This window comes from Quercus lobata, chromosome 4, assembly GCF_001633185.2.
Source record: "Quercus lobata isolate SW786 chromosome 4, ValleyOak3.0 Primary Assembly, whole genome shotgun sequence".
NCBI classification, from domain to species: Eukaryota; Viridiplantae; Streptophyta; class Magnoliopsida; order Fagales; family Fagaceae; genus Quercus; species Quercus lobata.
In genome coordinates, this window is record NC_044907.1 from 29,158,533 (window position 1) to 29,173,182 (window position 14,650).

At 33.2% G+C, this 14,650-nt stretch overlaps 1 protein-coding gene across 1 annotated transcript; it reads left to right on the forward strand.

The window, feature by feature from the left end:
* Nucleotides 1-11,972: 11,972 nt before the first annotated feature.
* Nucleotides 11,973-13,169, forward strand: LOC115985000 (F-box/kelch-repeat protein At3g23880-like). The gene has a single exon (XM_031107976.1). It carries the CDS (start codon nucleotides 11,973-11,975, stop codon nucleotides 13,167-13,169), a length of 1,197 nt encoding a protein of 398 aa, XP_030963836.1.
* The last annotated feature ends 1,481 nt before the right edge of the window (nucleotides 13,170-14,650 follow it).

Consider the following 14,650-nt stretch of genomic DNA (forward strand, 5'->3'; position numbering starts at 1 on the left):
AACTAGATGGAGGGACAAGGAGGAATTGGAATTGTTGTAAGAGGGTACACATGTTGAATTTGGGGCAACACCCGATCACCAAGATACCAATACCTCCCATGCCAACATTCAAACAATGCCTGACGGCTATTCAGCTCCAAATCCCACTCACACTCATCATACTCCTCACATCCAACCCAAAGATCTAAAGACATCTGAAAAATCACAAAAGAACCCCAGAATGAGAAATAGACCAAGCCATAATCAAACACGAAAGATCCCACACAAAAGAAAAGGACTCATACCATCAATAGTCAAATTGTCAATCACCATATGCCAAATTTCCAAAGAATGCCTAGAGGGCGTTGACAAACGGTATCTGGGAAACCAACGGAGAAATCTAGGAAAAATGTCATTAACCTCCCCTCGAATTTCAGGACCAACTCCAAAGTATTCATACATCCAAACCTGAAAAAATTTCACAACACCATTACAAAATAGCCGAAATAATTTTCCAAAACCTATACATAGCCAAAAATTCCAAACCTCACCTGCCACACGAATGGAGCACCACCCAAGCTTGAGAGACTCCACCTCGAAAGTTGAGTCATAAAATGCAAAAGGGTAGCATAAGCCATACTGCCCCAGTCATAATTCTTGATTTGCTCAATGTTTCTCAAGCTCCATAAATAACGCAGATTCACTGTACTACCTAAATCTGGGCACAAGAAAGTACAAATGAAAAGAAGCATGAACATGGGGGTACCCTTTGCCACAGTATCACATTTTGCAATGTTCTCACATAGCCACATCAAAGGGACATTTTTACTCCTCATTTTGGAAGGCACTACACCTAGAAGTTTCTTAATTTCATTTGGAGTAAGGGAGTCATTGACATGGATTCTTTCACCACCTAACCTCAAGCTAGTGATGATGGAAAAGTCGTAAGGTGTCAACATTACCTCACCAATGCCCGGAAAATGGAAAGTACATGTGGTGTCCCAAAAGTGCTCTGACAAGGAAAGGAGTAGCTGGAGGTCCTTGTATTCATGAGTCTCCTGATTTAATAAAGGTTCAAAGAAAGTACCAAAGCCCGCGTCATTGATGATATTCCTACTGTCAGGAGACAATGCTTCCTATATGCTCTTCAGCATTTGGAGACTACCTTGACTCTTGAGGCTTTGCAACACAAAAATTTAGCTCATCATTCCACGCCAACAAAAAATCTCATTCCATACCAACAAAAATTTCCCATGACCAAAAAATAATACGCCTAAAAAATTTTGTCCCACCAATAAAATCAATGTCCCATCAAAATTTTACCATGACCAACAACAACAAAATTTTCGTGTCCAAAATCACCAAAAAAAAAAAAAAAAATTCCTACATGTCCATGACCATAAAAAATTCCTACATGTCCATGCACAACCAAAAAAATCCCAAGATGTCCAAAATCATAACCACAAAATTTTTCCATGATCTAACATCACATATCCAGCAAAAATTTTCCATAGCCAAAATTTCATGCTCATAAATTTATTCCATATCCACAAAAATTTTCCGGACCCACAAATTTATACACACTCATACCCATAAAATTTCGCCATTATTCATGAAATAAAATTTACACATGCCAACAAAAATTTCCCACATACATCATGAATAAATTAATCCAAGCCTACAACACAAATTTTTCACCATGTCCATGCCCTCAAAATCCAAGCCAAAATTCATCCAACAACATCACAAATTATCAACATTACCAAAATTCCATAAGTCACCAACATTGTCCAAATTACACCATGACTAAAAAAAAAAAAAAATACAACAATTCAAAAATGCTCCAAAGCCAACATTACAACATGATCAATCATACAATGCCCCAAATTCCAACAAGATCACACAACAAAATGACAATGTCTCACTATCAAACTTTCAAAGAAGCATGAAACAACATTTTTACAAACAAAGAAACCAAAGAAAATCTCACCTTGATGTCCAAGTGAGAATATGGAGCATGAGTCTTGGGGTCTTGAAGGGGCCTCTCCTCATCATTCCATTCAAATGATGGATGATATTTCTTGCCATGAGAAGTGAGAAAAGAGGGTCCATTGGAAGAAAGTGACATTTTGATGCATTGAAAAGATGGGTTTGAAAATGGGTTTCACCAAAAACGGGTGTGTAGCAAAAGTGCTCAAGAACACAAGGATTTAAAAAAATATTGAGGGAGATGAGTAAAGGAAGGTTGAGTAAATTTTTTTTTTCTTATTTTATTTTATTTTATTTTCTTGTTCTAAAAAATCAAAAATCAAAAATCAAATCATGAAAAGAGAAGGGTTAAATCGATTTCCAAAAAAAAAAGAGAGAGAGAGAGAGAGAAAAAAAAATTCTTGGAGCGGATTAAGGATAAAAGATTCAAGTTCAAATTCCAAAATTTTCAAATTCCAAATCCAAATTTTTAATTTAAAAATTTCATTCCCAAGTTTAAAATTCTAATTTTCAAAATATCAAAATTTCAAAATCTCAAGTTGCAATTTTCAGAATCTCAAGTTGCAAAATTTCAAAATCTCAAATTTCAAGTTCCAAATTTCAACCCAAAATCTCAAGTCTCAAAATTCCAAAGTTTCAATTTTCAAAGTTTCAAATTCAAAATTTCCAATTTCCAATTCCAAGCTTCAAGTTTCAAAAATAAAATCTTTTTCAGGGAACTACAAAAATCAAAGTTTTCTTGATAAGAATGAAAAAATTCGAATCAAACAAATGAAAATCATGCATCTCAAAAAAAAAAAAAAAAATAGTGGGACCACAAAGCCTTTATCATTTAAAGTCTGATCCCAAATTTTGACTTTTTGCAGGCAACAGCAGGATCAAAGTAGAGAAGCCCTTTGATTGACATTTCAAAAGTCCAGATCAAAGTAGAAAAGCCCTTTGATCGATATTTCAACAGTCTAGATCGAAGTGGAAAGGCCCTTTGATCGACATTTCAACTGTTAGGTTCTAAGACTTTAGAAACTAAATTTATTAGAACTTCAATGTGTAATGTGTTAGCAAACCATTATCAAAACTTAGAGTCTAGATTTCGGCTGCTCAAAGTGTGTTTATTTGTAAAGTTGGAATTGAGTGATTGTAAGATTTATTTGTCTAAATTTGCAAGGCTCGATCGATCGAAAATTAGGCTCAATCAATCGAACCTCGTGCAGATTAGTTTTTCTGTAGAATTTCCAACTCAACCCAAGCCCAGTTTGACTTGTAGGGTTTTATATTTTACTCCAAGTATAAAAGGAAAAACCCTAGCTACGTTTTAGAAGTCTTTGATGGGCTGTGTGTTGAATCTCTTGTGAGATCTAGAGGTTTTTACCTTTATACACACTTAGGGTTATCAAGATCAAGATTATGTCAAGAATTTGGTGATCGCTTCAGTTGTTGCATAAAGAATTTAAAGAAGATCTAAAACCTTTGAGTGGAGTCTGGAAGTCACAAGTGGGAGTACTTGTGGTTGCAGTAGATCAAGGAAAGAAGTAGTCCGTGGACTCGGAGCTGTCACGTGGTCATGGAAGTAAGTTTTCTACACAAGATAGCAATAGGATGTTAGTGTCTAAGTTTTGGTTGCAAAAGGCTCAATCTAATTAAGTCTTTTTGAAATGGTCCTTGTGCTTCATCTCTATATTCTTTGTGACCATTCTCCTTTTGCTATTTTGTTTTGTTTTGTTTTTGTTTTTGTTTTTGTTTTTGTTTTTTGTTTTTGTTTTTTTTTTGTTTTTTTGTTTTTTTTTTTTTTTTGTTTTTTAGGATTTGCATTGCATAACATTCATGCATTTTATGATAGGTTGTTTTTGTTATTCCTTTAAAAAAAAAAAAGGGAAAGGGAGGAAAAATGTGTTTTGCATTATTTCTCTTGGACTTGTAATCAAGGTTGGCCATATTATCTTTACATAACATGCTTGTGTACCTTTTTTAGCTTGGATGAGCTTAATTTTACTGTACTTTGCTAGTTTTGGCTATGTAATGCATGTTGTGTGGGAATTGTTTATAGTTTTTAATCACATGATCTTGATTTTGAAGTACATGCTTTTGATTGTAAGGACTAAAAAATCCTAAGAGAAAGGCATAAATAACTATCTCACCACTGTTTAATAGCCAATCATGAACACCTTAGTGCATATCATAAGATCTTGTACTCGAAAAAGTGTAGCACATGCACAAAAAGAACATAAGGTGTAGCCTCGGATTAAAGCTAAAATTAGAGTGTACATTATGAGGCAAAACAAGAAACTTACATGATTGCAAGCTTGTTTTCAAGGAGATGTGAGAGTTATATGATGTAACTCTTTAGGTGATAGCCACTTTCAAATTTATGTGATGACTAATGTATAAATTTTGATTGATCACTATCTACTTATCACCTCACATGTATCTCATGCTTTTACTAATTACACACACTTCACAAGTTATTCTTTGCTAAACTTAGTACATGATATTGTGTGTGAATTTGTTTTGGCCATCCAAGATTATATATTACTTGTTTTTAATGCAAAATGTGTTTTATGTTTGAGTTTTTGAGGACAAATTGATTCAAAAATGTGTTTTTGGAAGATCTGGGTTGAATTTAAGTGTTTTTGAAAAAAATTTTAATCTCATACTCATGCATCTCATTCATGAAACACTATACTTTGAGGAGTTCTTGCATTAAATTGCTCTGTTTTTCAAAAAATTGAGTTTTCCAGATTTTCGACCGATCGAAGTTGTTGCTTGATCGATTGAAAATGTGATAAAAATTTAGGTTTGAATTTGCCTGGCTCGATTGGTACTCGATTGATGCTGGATCGATCGAATATGTTTTTCGATCAATCAAGGCTTATTTTCGACCAATCAAATTTCGGTCAGAAGGTGTTTTAAAGATTCTTTTCTCACGTATTCTTCATACTTTTTCAAACTTTTCAAACAATTTTTCACTGTTCTTCTTCGACGGATTCAATCTAAACCATTTTTGTCGTTTTCTTCCTCAAATTTCTTAAGGGTTTTTGTCCTCAAGTGCAGGTAAGACCTAATTACCCTTTCTTTTTCATTAAAATCACAATTTTCATGCATTTTTTTATTGAAAATTTCAAACCTAGGGATTTTGGGATTTTTGCTCAAATCAGTTGTTTGTAATCAATTTTGGTTTATGGGTTTTTGTTCTTGGATGCTATTAACATGTTTTCCATGCATTAATTTGATTAATTTTGTGATTTGGGAAAAATTGAAATTTCTAGGGCTTGAAACTTTAAGATATTGGGGATTTTGTTCAATTGGGCTAACATAGATGAAATTGACTTGTGTTATTGGTTGATTACGTCATTATATGATGTTATCTAACTAGTATAATGATATATTGATCAATTTGTTGAGATTTTTGAGATTTGGTTTTTCAAAATTTGGTGTTTTTGGTCTAAAACTATATGTTCAAGTCAATTGCTGGTTTTTGAAGTAAAATTGAACAAATTTCAATGCATTAGAGCATGCATCATTTGTGCATTCATTACATGCATCATATAAATTGTTATTTATTGAGATTTTTGTGCTCTAACCTACTGTAATGCAATCTGCCCTTGGTTCTTTTTCTATTTTTTCTATTTCTATCTTTTCTTTCCAACCCTTAGCATCATGGTTAGAAAGACTAAAGTGAAGAAAACCACCCCCTTTACCCCTGGTTTCCAGAGTGATAGGTTTCTAACCCCGAAAAACCAAGAAACCCATGAGAATCTAAATGTTTATAAAAAGGTGTGGGCTAAGCGTAAAGTGGTTCTAGATGAGGTTGATCCAGGGATTCGTAGGTGTTTTGATCGTAGGGGTTGGTTGCCTCTTTTAGATGTAGATCATCCTCCTCCGTCTATTTTGATTAGAGAGTTCTACTCGAACTTCTCTGTCCACTCTGATGATTCCAATGTCCAGAATGTGACGAGTTGAATAATGGGTGAAAAGTATGTCATTACCCCTGAGGTAGTGGCCTCTGCTCTTCATGTACCTTTGGTACAGTAGCCTGTCTATCCTTACACCAAGGTCCCTCCTCTCGATGACATTATATCTTACATCATTGGTACTTCCATTCAGTGGGGTACTGATCCTCGTGTCACCTTTCATGAGCTTACTAAGCTTAACTATTTGTTTTTCTGGATTTCTTGTCATTCTATTTAACCTATCTCTCACTTGCACACCATTCCTATTGAGAGATGTGCATTTTTGTATGCTCTTGTCACTGATGCTCTTATGAGTTTTCCTACTCTTTTCATTCGATCACTTGTTGAGGTTCATAGGAGTAGTTCGATAGGGCATGGTCTTTTCTTTTCGGTTTTCATTCATAGGATTTTGTTAGATTTGGGTTTAAAGGATTTTCTTGCATCCAAGCTTATCCATATCATCGCTCCCACAGGTGCCACCTTCCTTAGGCAAAAAGCAATTTAGATGAAAGCTAGCTCTAAATGCCCCAAAGTTGAGTCTTCCACAGGCGATGCATCTCGGCCTCCTCCATTTGTTGAGCCTTTTGCTGAGGAGTTTGACGATCCTACCGTCGTTGTTGATCCTCCACCTTCTTCTTCGAGTGTTGCTTCTCTACGGAGTATGCTAGACACTGTCATGATCGTTCAGGGCATGGATAGATTTTGGTGGATATGCTTGCAAAGCTTCAGGCTTTACATGTTGATTTAGCGAGTGCTCGACGATCTCCTCCACCACCTCCTTTTGATGATGAGCCTTAGTTGCCCTTTGGTAATTCGTCACAAAAAGGAGGAGTACATATTGTGCATGGAGATAGGGGTAGTTTTTGTTTTAGGGTACATAAATTTTATCTAGGATCTTCTTGATGTATTTCTTTATATTTTGGCTCATGATGTATTTTTTGGTGATGCATTTCAGTTTTATTAAGGGGAGACACTATGTTTTATGTTTCTTTTATTGTTTCTTGTTTCACATGTGATACATTGGTTATTGATTTATATTATGACATTATCATGGTATATGTCTTTTATTTTCTATTTTGTGAAATCAAGAATTTATTTTGTTTTTACTTGTATTTTCCACACATGCATTTATGTGTTTGTTAAGTGTTTCAGGAATATACAATTTTATTCAATTGTGCTACTGTTTACACTGGCAATTGATAGATAGTAGTTAGGTTGAATTGTTTTTGGGCATTTTAATTTTTAATGGGTATTTGTAACTTTGAGCATTTCAGTTTTGTGATGTGTTTTGTCACGGATTGCCAAAGGGGGAGTTTGTTAGGTTCTAAGACTTTAGGAACTAATGTATTAGAACTTCAATGTGTAATGTGTTGGCAAACCATGATCAAAACTTAAAGTCTAGATTTAGGTTGCTCAAAGTGTGTTTATTTGTAAAGTTGGAATCGAGTAATTACAGGATTTATTTGTCTAAATCTATAAGGCTTGATCAATCAAAAATTAGGCTCGATCAATCTAACCACGTGCAAATTATTTTTTTTGCAGAATTTCCAACTCAGCCCAAGCTCAGTTTGACATGTAGGGTTTTATATTTTACTCCAAGTATAAAAGGAAAAACCCTAACTACGTTTTAGAAGTCTTTGATGTGTTGTGTGTTGAATCTCTTGTGAGATCTAGAGGTGTTTACTTTTGTACACACTTAGGGTTATCAAGATCAAGATTATGTCAAGAACTTGGTGATTGCTTCAGTTGCTGCATAAAGAATTTAAAGCAGATCTAAAACCTTTAAGTGGAGTTTCAAAGTCACAAGTGGGAGTACTTGTGGTTGCAGTGGATCAAGGAAAGAAGTAGTCCGTGGACTTGGAGCTGTCACGTGGTCGTGATAGTAAATTTTCTACACGAGGTAGCAATAGGATGTTAGTGGTCTAAATTCTATTGTAAAAACTTCAATTCTTTCATAGTGGATCTGTTTTACCATGAGGATAGCTAGGTTAAATTCTCCCCTGGTTTTTTACCAGTTTGGTTTTCCTGGGTTAACATATCGTGTGTTCTTTATATTTCCGCATTACTTACATGATATGGTTTGATTGTGCTAACCTAGATTTGAATAATTTATCTAAGTAATCACTTGGCTAAATAACTAGGTTAAACATCTTGTGTTTTAAGGGGTCTAAAAACGTATATCAACAACTCAGATCGAAGTAGAAAAGCCCTTTGATCGACATGCTAGCAAGTTTAGATCGAAGTAGGGAAGCCCTTTCATTAACATTTCAACAGTCCAAATTGAAGTAGAAAAGCCCTTTTGATCGCCATTTCAATAGTTCTTGAAGTAGAAAAGCCCTTTGATCAACATTTTAACAACTTAGATCGAGGTCGAAAAGCCCTTTGGTCGCCACAGCTCCAGTTCCAAGGTAGAAAAGCCTTTTGGTTACCTTTTATCAAGATTCAAGGTAGAAAAACCCCTTGGTTACCATCCACATTCAAGACCGAGATAGAAAAGCCTTTTCGGTCACCTCAATTATCAAGAATCATTTCAAAGTTCATTAGCTATCAAGTAGGTTAAGAATTTTTTTTTTTTTTTAAAGGTAATGCACTAGTTCCGTGTTCCGAAGTTTTAGGTTCGAAGGCTAAGTAATTTTTGAAAATTCAACATCAATTAAATCATGGCTACTAAAATTAGTGTCTTTGTTTTACATTGACATTCACTTTCCAAGCTCTATCAATGAGGAGTATTCTGTAAACACTCGATTTTGCACCCATGATTTAATCAAGGAGAATGACTAGAATGACCATCCATGTACCCAAAAATCATGATTGCATTACATGAATTAACTTGATCATTGCATATCATAAAAATGATCTCAAGGTTCTAACGGTCACGACGGTATGCCCGGTTTCCAAATTAGACCGTTGGATCAAAAGATATCGCTTGATCAAGTTTGCACGGTCAGCTTGCATTGTGTCTAGGTAGAGTCGACCATGCATGATTAATTTAAATTAATTCTAATTGGTTAAACAATTAAAATTAATTAAATAATTTTGTGATTGGTTGATAGTTAGTGTCAAAAATAGGATTGCTTGCATGAGAATAAAGGAGATAGTTGGATAACAATAAAATTGTGGATAATCTAGACTTTATCAAGATTTATTTTAGAGTATTAGTCTACAAGATAATTGTTGTTGAAAAGACCTGAATTATTCAAAAAAGAGTTAAAATTTTAGAATACGAATTAAAAAACACGTTTTGGAATGCCGAACGACACTTTCAAAGTGTCGAATGGCACACATTAGGGTTTTGGCCCGATGGTCTTCAAGTGACATTAAAACACATTCTTTTCGACTTTTAGTGGAAGGATGCGTCCCGGTTTGTATTCTTATGGTCTAAGCTATTTTTCAAGTCTCCTAATAGAGATTGCATTCAAAATTTAGCACACTTTTTCATGCTCCCAAATTTCTCATATTTCTGATTCCACTTTCTGATATTCTCTCTCTTATGTTAAAGAGATTTTGAAGGCTTTAGTCTTAAGAATTTCTTTTTTGTGAGCAAGGAGTTTTAGATTTCAAAGACAACTGCATAAATTTCTTTGAACCCTAAAATATTCTTTCGAGAAAAAGAGTACGTCCATGCAAGAGGTTGCTTCTTTTTTTCTTTTTCTTTTTACTTCTTCTTTTATTTCTTTTAATTTTGTGATGCATCAATAAATATGTGTTAATTTGATTTTGCAATGCTCATGTCATATGTTGTCAATATTTTCTTTATTATAATATGTTTATGATGTTTTTATTGTTAAGATCTATTTTTTTTAAAATCTTTTCTTAATCAAAAAACTGATGTGCATCTTCATTAGATGCAGATTTGAATATTTCTCAATAAAAAAAACTTATTTGCATCTTCATAAGATGTAGATCTGAATTTTTTTCAAATCAAAAATTGATTTGCATCTTCCTTAGATATAGATCTAAATTTTTCTCAATCAAAAACTGGTTTGTATCTTCTTTAGATACAAATCTAAATTTTTCTTATTTAAAAAATTGATCTACGTTTTCTTTAGATGTAGATCTAATTTTTTAGCATAGCAGATTTTGAAATAAAAAAGGGGATCATGAATAGTTGTGTTTGTTTTGTGTAGTGCATGTAGCATAGATTTATTTCATTAATACAGTCCTCTTCTCAAAAAATCTTTTTCTTATTTTTTTTTACACATATAAAAACAAATCTGATTTTTTTTTTCAATATATACAAATTTGATTTTTTTTTTTTTTATTATCATAAGACATATTTGATTTTTCTTTCACCGAAAACCCATTTTTTTAGTTCTAAAAAATAGATCTGATATTTTTTTTTAAAACCAAAAGACTTTGATTTATTTAATAAACACAGATCTAAAATTTTCTCTTCAAAAACTATTTTTTCTACACATAAAAGACATATCTCATTTTTCTAAACCAAAATCAATTTTTATCACAACACAGATATGAATTTTTAATAAAGAAAGTGATGCATTCATAAATAAACTTATGTGATTTAGTTTTGTTCATGTGTACAACATATCATTCATGTCATGCATAAAGGGGTACACTGGTCATAAGAGTCTAGAAGACCAGACTCTATCTGGGTGGAATGGATGCCTAACACCTTCTCATTCCATAACCTAGCCTCCGAATTTAGTGTCTTTGGATAGGTAGATCTAGTCTTTATCTTTGTTTTGTTTTGTTTTTTTTTTTTTGTAGATTGTAACTAGGACAAAAAGCCATGTAATTTTTTGGTAGTTTGTAACTAGGACCCAAAGCCATGTAATACTCAATTTATCAAACATGTATTCTTTTTTATTCAATCAATGAGAATAGAACAATTCAATCATGTATTTTGTATTTATTTATTTATTTATTTTTTTTGTATAAAAAAAATATAAGTGGCAACTCCACACCACATACTTAAAAAGAGAGGTGTTTTTCAAAACATCCAAAAATCTCTTTTTTTGAGAGGCACTTTTGCGGTCTCTCTCACACACACAAGTCCAATAAATCACATGACAAATTGAAGGTCATAAAATTAGGAAACAAAGATGAACTATATTATAGAGAGAGAAAAGAGAAACAATAGAGTGGCAAGTGAGTAGATATTTGTCCCTCTAGTAATTAATAGGTTTTGGCAAATACCATGGTCTCAATGTCTACATTGCCTTTACTAAGAATATTAATACGGGAAATGTTAACAGATACCCTAAGGGCATTGGTTTATAAAATATTATTAGAAACTTTTTTCTAGGAAAAGAAAAAAGTAATTATTTTTTTGACAGCTTTTTATATTTTCGGTAAAAGTAGTATAAAAAATTTTCTAACTAAAATGGTTAATTAACAAATACCATAAGGGAACCCATTAACTAGACTCTATTAATATAGATTCTTGCTTTGCACCTTGACTAGATCTCTAGAACTTTGGTAATTTGTTGGGTAATAGCAAACCTAAAATCATAGGAACTATTTGAGGGCTCTAAGAGAGAAAATTAACAAAACCAAGATATACATTTTTTAAAAAATAATTGAAAATGAAAAAGAGAGAAGTATTGATAAAATTAAAGAATGAAGGATGAGATTTAGATATGTGTTTTGGAATGCTCATTAAGAAGGTGAATTAATTTTTGTTTTTTGAGTAGTTATTTGAAAAATGGAGGTATTTTGGCAAGTTTGTTAACTCAGGGGGGTATTTTAGTAATTTTACTATGTAATATTCCAAGAATAAAAAAGATTCGGTCAAATCTACTCATTTCCAAAATATAAAGAGAGAAATTATTCAATTATAAAATTTAAAGGAGACTTGTGAATTAAGGAAAAGTGTTTTTTCAATTTTTTTCTTTCTTTCTAATGTTTATCTCTATGAAAGTCTTTATTTGGTACAATCTCTAAAATAAGAAATAGGGTAAACAATCAATTAGCTACTAGTTTTATGAAATCTCTCTTCCCTATAAAAAAAAAGACTTGCAGTTGAAGTAGGAATACCAAGCTTTCTCACACACAGAAACTAGAAATATTGCTCATCATAATTCATGAATGAAAGCAATGTCAACCTATCTTCCTGAGGAGTTGTTGGTGCATATACTGTCATGGCTACCCCCAAAATCTCTCATACAATTCAAGACTGTTTGCAAAACTTGGCTTTCTCTCATTGGGAACCCAGATTTTCACTCCAAAAATCTTATCAACCACTCGATTCTTAGCACCCCCCAAAACCAGCTCCTCCTTTTCAAAGGCATAGATAAATCCCGTATTCAAACAGAAGTTTGTTCATTTCTCTTTCATGAAAACCTTGAATGTGTGCCAACTCAGACTCCTAGTCCTATATATCTACCTTATACTTGTGTCAAAATCATTGCTTCTTGCAACGGTTTTCTCTGTCTTTACTATGACTTAGGCTTTGACATTATTATGTGGAATCCTTCCACATTAGATGTCAAGGCAACAAGATTTGTGTCCCATTATCCCATTTGGTCTATCACAAGTGACCGTGTAGGGTTCGGTTTTGACGCTAGATCCAATGACTTTAAGTTGGTGAGAATTCTCACTTCCGAGTTATGGCTTCCAAATCAGGAGATAAAGCAGGAAGTTCAGGTGCATAGCTTAAACTGCAGTTCTCTGAAAGAGCTTTTTGTAGATCTACCATATGGCTTTTTAAATCAAAAGAAATCGACACTTTATAGAGATGGTGTTTTTTATTGGTATGCAGATTCTGGTGGTCGCGACAATGTCCTCAATGACGAGATTGTTGCATTCAATATGGGCGAAGAGACTTTCCGCACGGCATTGGTGCCAAATGAATATTGTGTCGGGAACAATGGGAACTGCCGCCACAAGTGGTGGTGGTGGAGGCTGGTTACGGAGTTAAGACATTGCTTTGCTATGATATTCTTCCCTTCTAAAGAGCAAACAACATTCATTGATATATGGGTGCTGCTTGAATTTGGTGTTAACGAGTCTTGGATCAAACTCTTTAGCATTGGACCTACAATGGATTTGGGGCGTCCTTTGGGATTTTGGAGGAATGGTAATTTGTTCACGGAAAACAAAGAAGGGCACCTTGTACTATGGGATCCCTTCACTGGAAAGTTTAAGAATCTTAAAATTGAAAAGCCGAATAGATTTTTGGAAGTTTTTCAATACAAGCCAAGTAGAAGAGGTGATTACATAAATGGTGCATCTATGCATGTATTATGGCAAAGAAACGGATATAAAATAATCAGAAGGTATTGTATTTTATAACCTTAGTACTTAGTGTTTTGGTTATCTAGAGTTATTTGAGGCTCTTAATATTAATAATAATTTTTTTTTTTTTTTTTTTTTTCAGATTTGATAGCAGAATAGTACCTATGGGGCCTTCTCGAGGATAATTACTCTTTATCACTAGGTCAAGGCAACAATCAGTTTTTGATATAAACGGTGTTTGAAATCAAATTTCTTATTCAACAAAAATTGTTAATGAAAGGAAAGCGAGAAGGAAGAACCATAAAGTAGGGAAGAGAACTTGGAAGGAAGTTCCTAATCGAATATCGAAGGAGAGGTTACATCCTTCGTATTTCCAATTAGAACCCGATTCATTGTTCGGTTCGATGACAAGAAATTTAATCAATTGAGTTAACTATCTAATGTTTTAGTTGAAATTTCTATTATGGAAACATTTATATTTCAATGTTGTTGGTTTTTTAAGATGATTTTGATATTACAAAGTTTTTGGTTAATAAAAGTCTAGTTTATTAATTCGTAATAATCCTAACTTTTTCTAGAGTTGTTGCCTATCATATCTTAAACTACATACTTAATACTTTGGCTGTTTCTACGTTAATATTTAAAATGAGTTATTTTACAAAAAATATTTTCTATAAAACTATCTCATATTTCAATGTTTGGTAGCAACTTTAACTAAGTTGGAAAACAATCTTGTCATGCCCCAAACCCAAAAAGGTCCAAAGCATGAAAAAAACATCTCAATGGTACCTGTAGATTTATCATTTTTGATGATTCAATCCAAATAATTCATGTCAAGTACCAATATCAAGAATTATCATAATAATTTCATTTATAATACTCCCAAAGTAAGCCAAAGCTCTATGCAATAACTACAATGACCATTGGCCACAAAAGAATGGAGGTTTGAATAAATGTAATTACATATCATTAACTTATCCCATCAATGGAAATGAAGTCATAACCACTATTAGATACAAAAGAATAAGTCTAGCCTACTCTAGGATGTACATCTAAATATCTCCATTACAAAAGTCCAGCCTCCATTGGTAGTTGGTCTAACTACTGCTAGCCACCCAAAAAAAAAAAAAAAAAAACCTTTCTTAAAACGTCATTGCCTAGTCTAAAAAATTTGTAAAAGAATGGGATGAGACAGAGCCTAATAAGTTGAATAATTAATGGGGGAAGGAGAAATGCAAGTTTCATGATGATGAATAGTTTACAAAGCATGTTATAATTTGAGAATTTCCAAATAATTTCTACAAAACCATTTCCAAAAATAATATGACAATAATGATTATAATGATATGGCACAAAACATCTCAAAATGCTCCCATGAAACTACATACTATGTTTTGTGAGCAATAACAATACAATTCCAAATCCAAGGCCACATGACAATGTTGTTACATAGATGGAACTAATTTGCCGTCACAAAGACGGAACTCATTAACCATCACAAAGATGAGTGCTAAGATACCGATGTCACACAGACTATA

Excerpts from the sequence above, each read along its gene's own strand:
- LOC115985000 (XM_031107976.1), top strand. The coding sequence starts at position 11,973 with ATGTCAACCTATCTTCCTGAGGAGTTGTTGGTGCATATACTGTCATGG.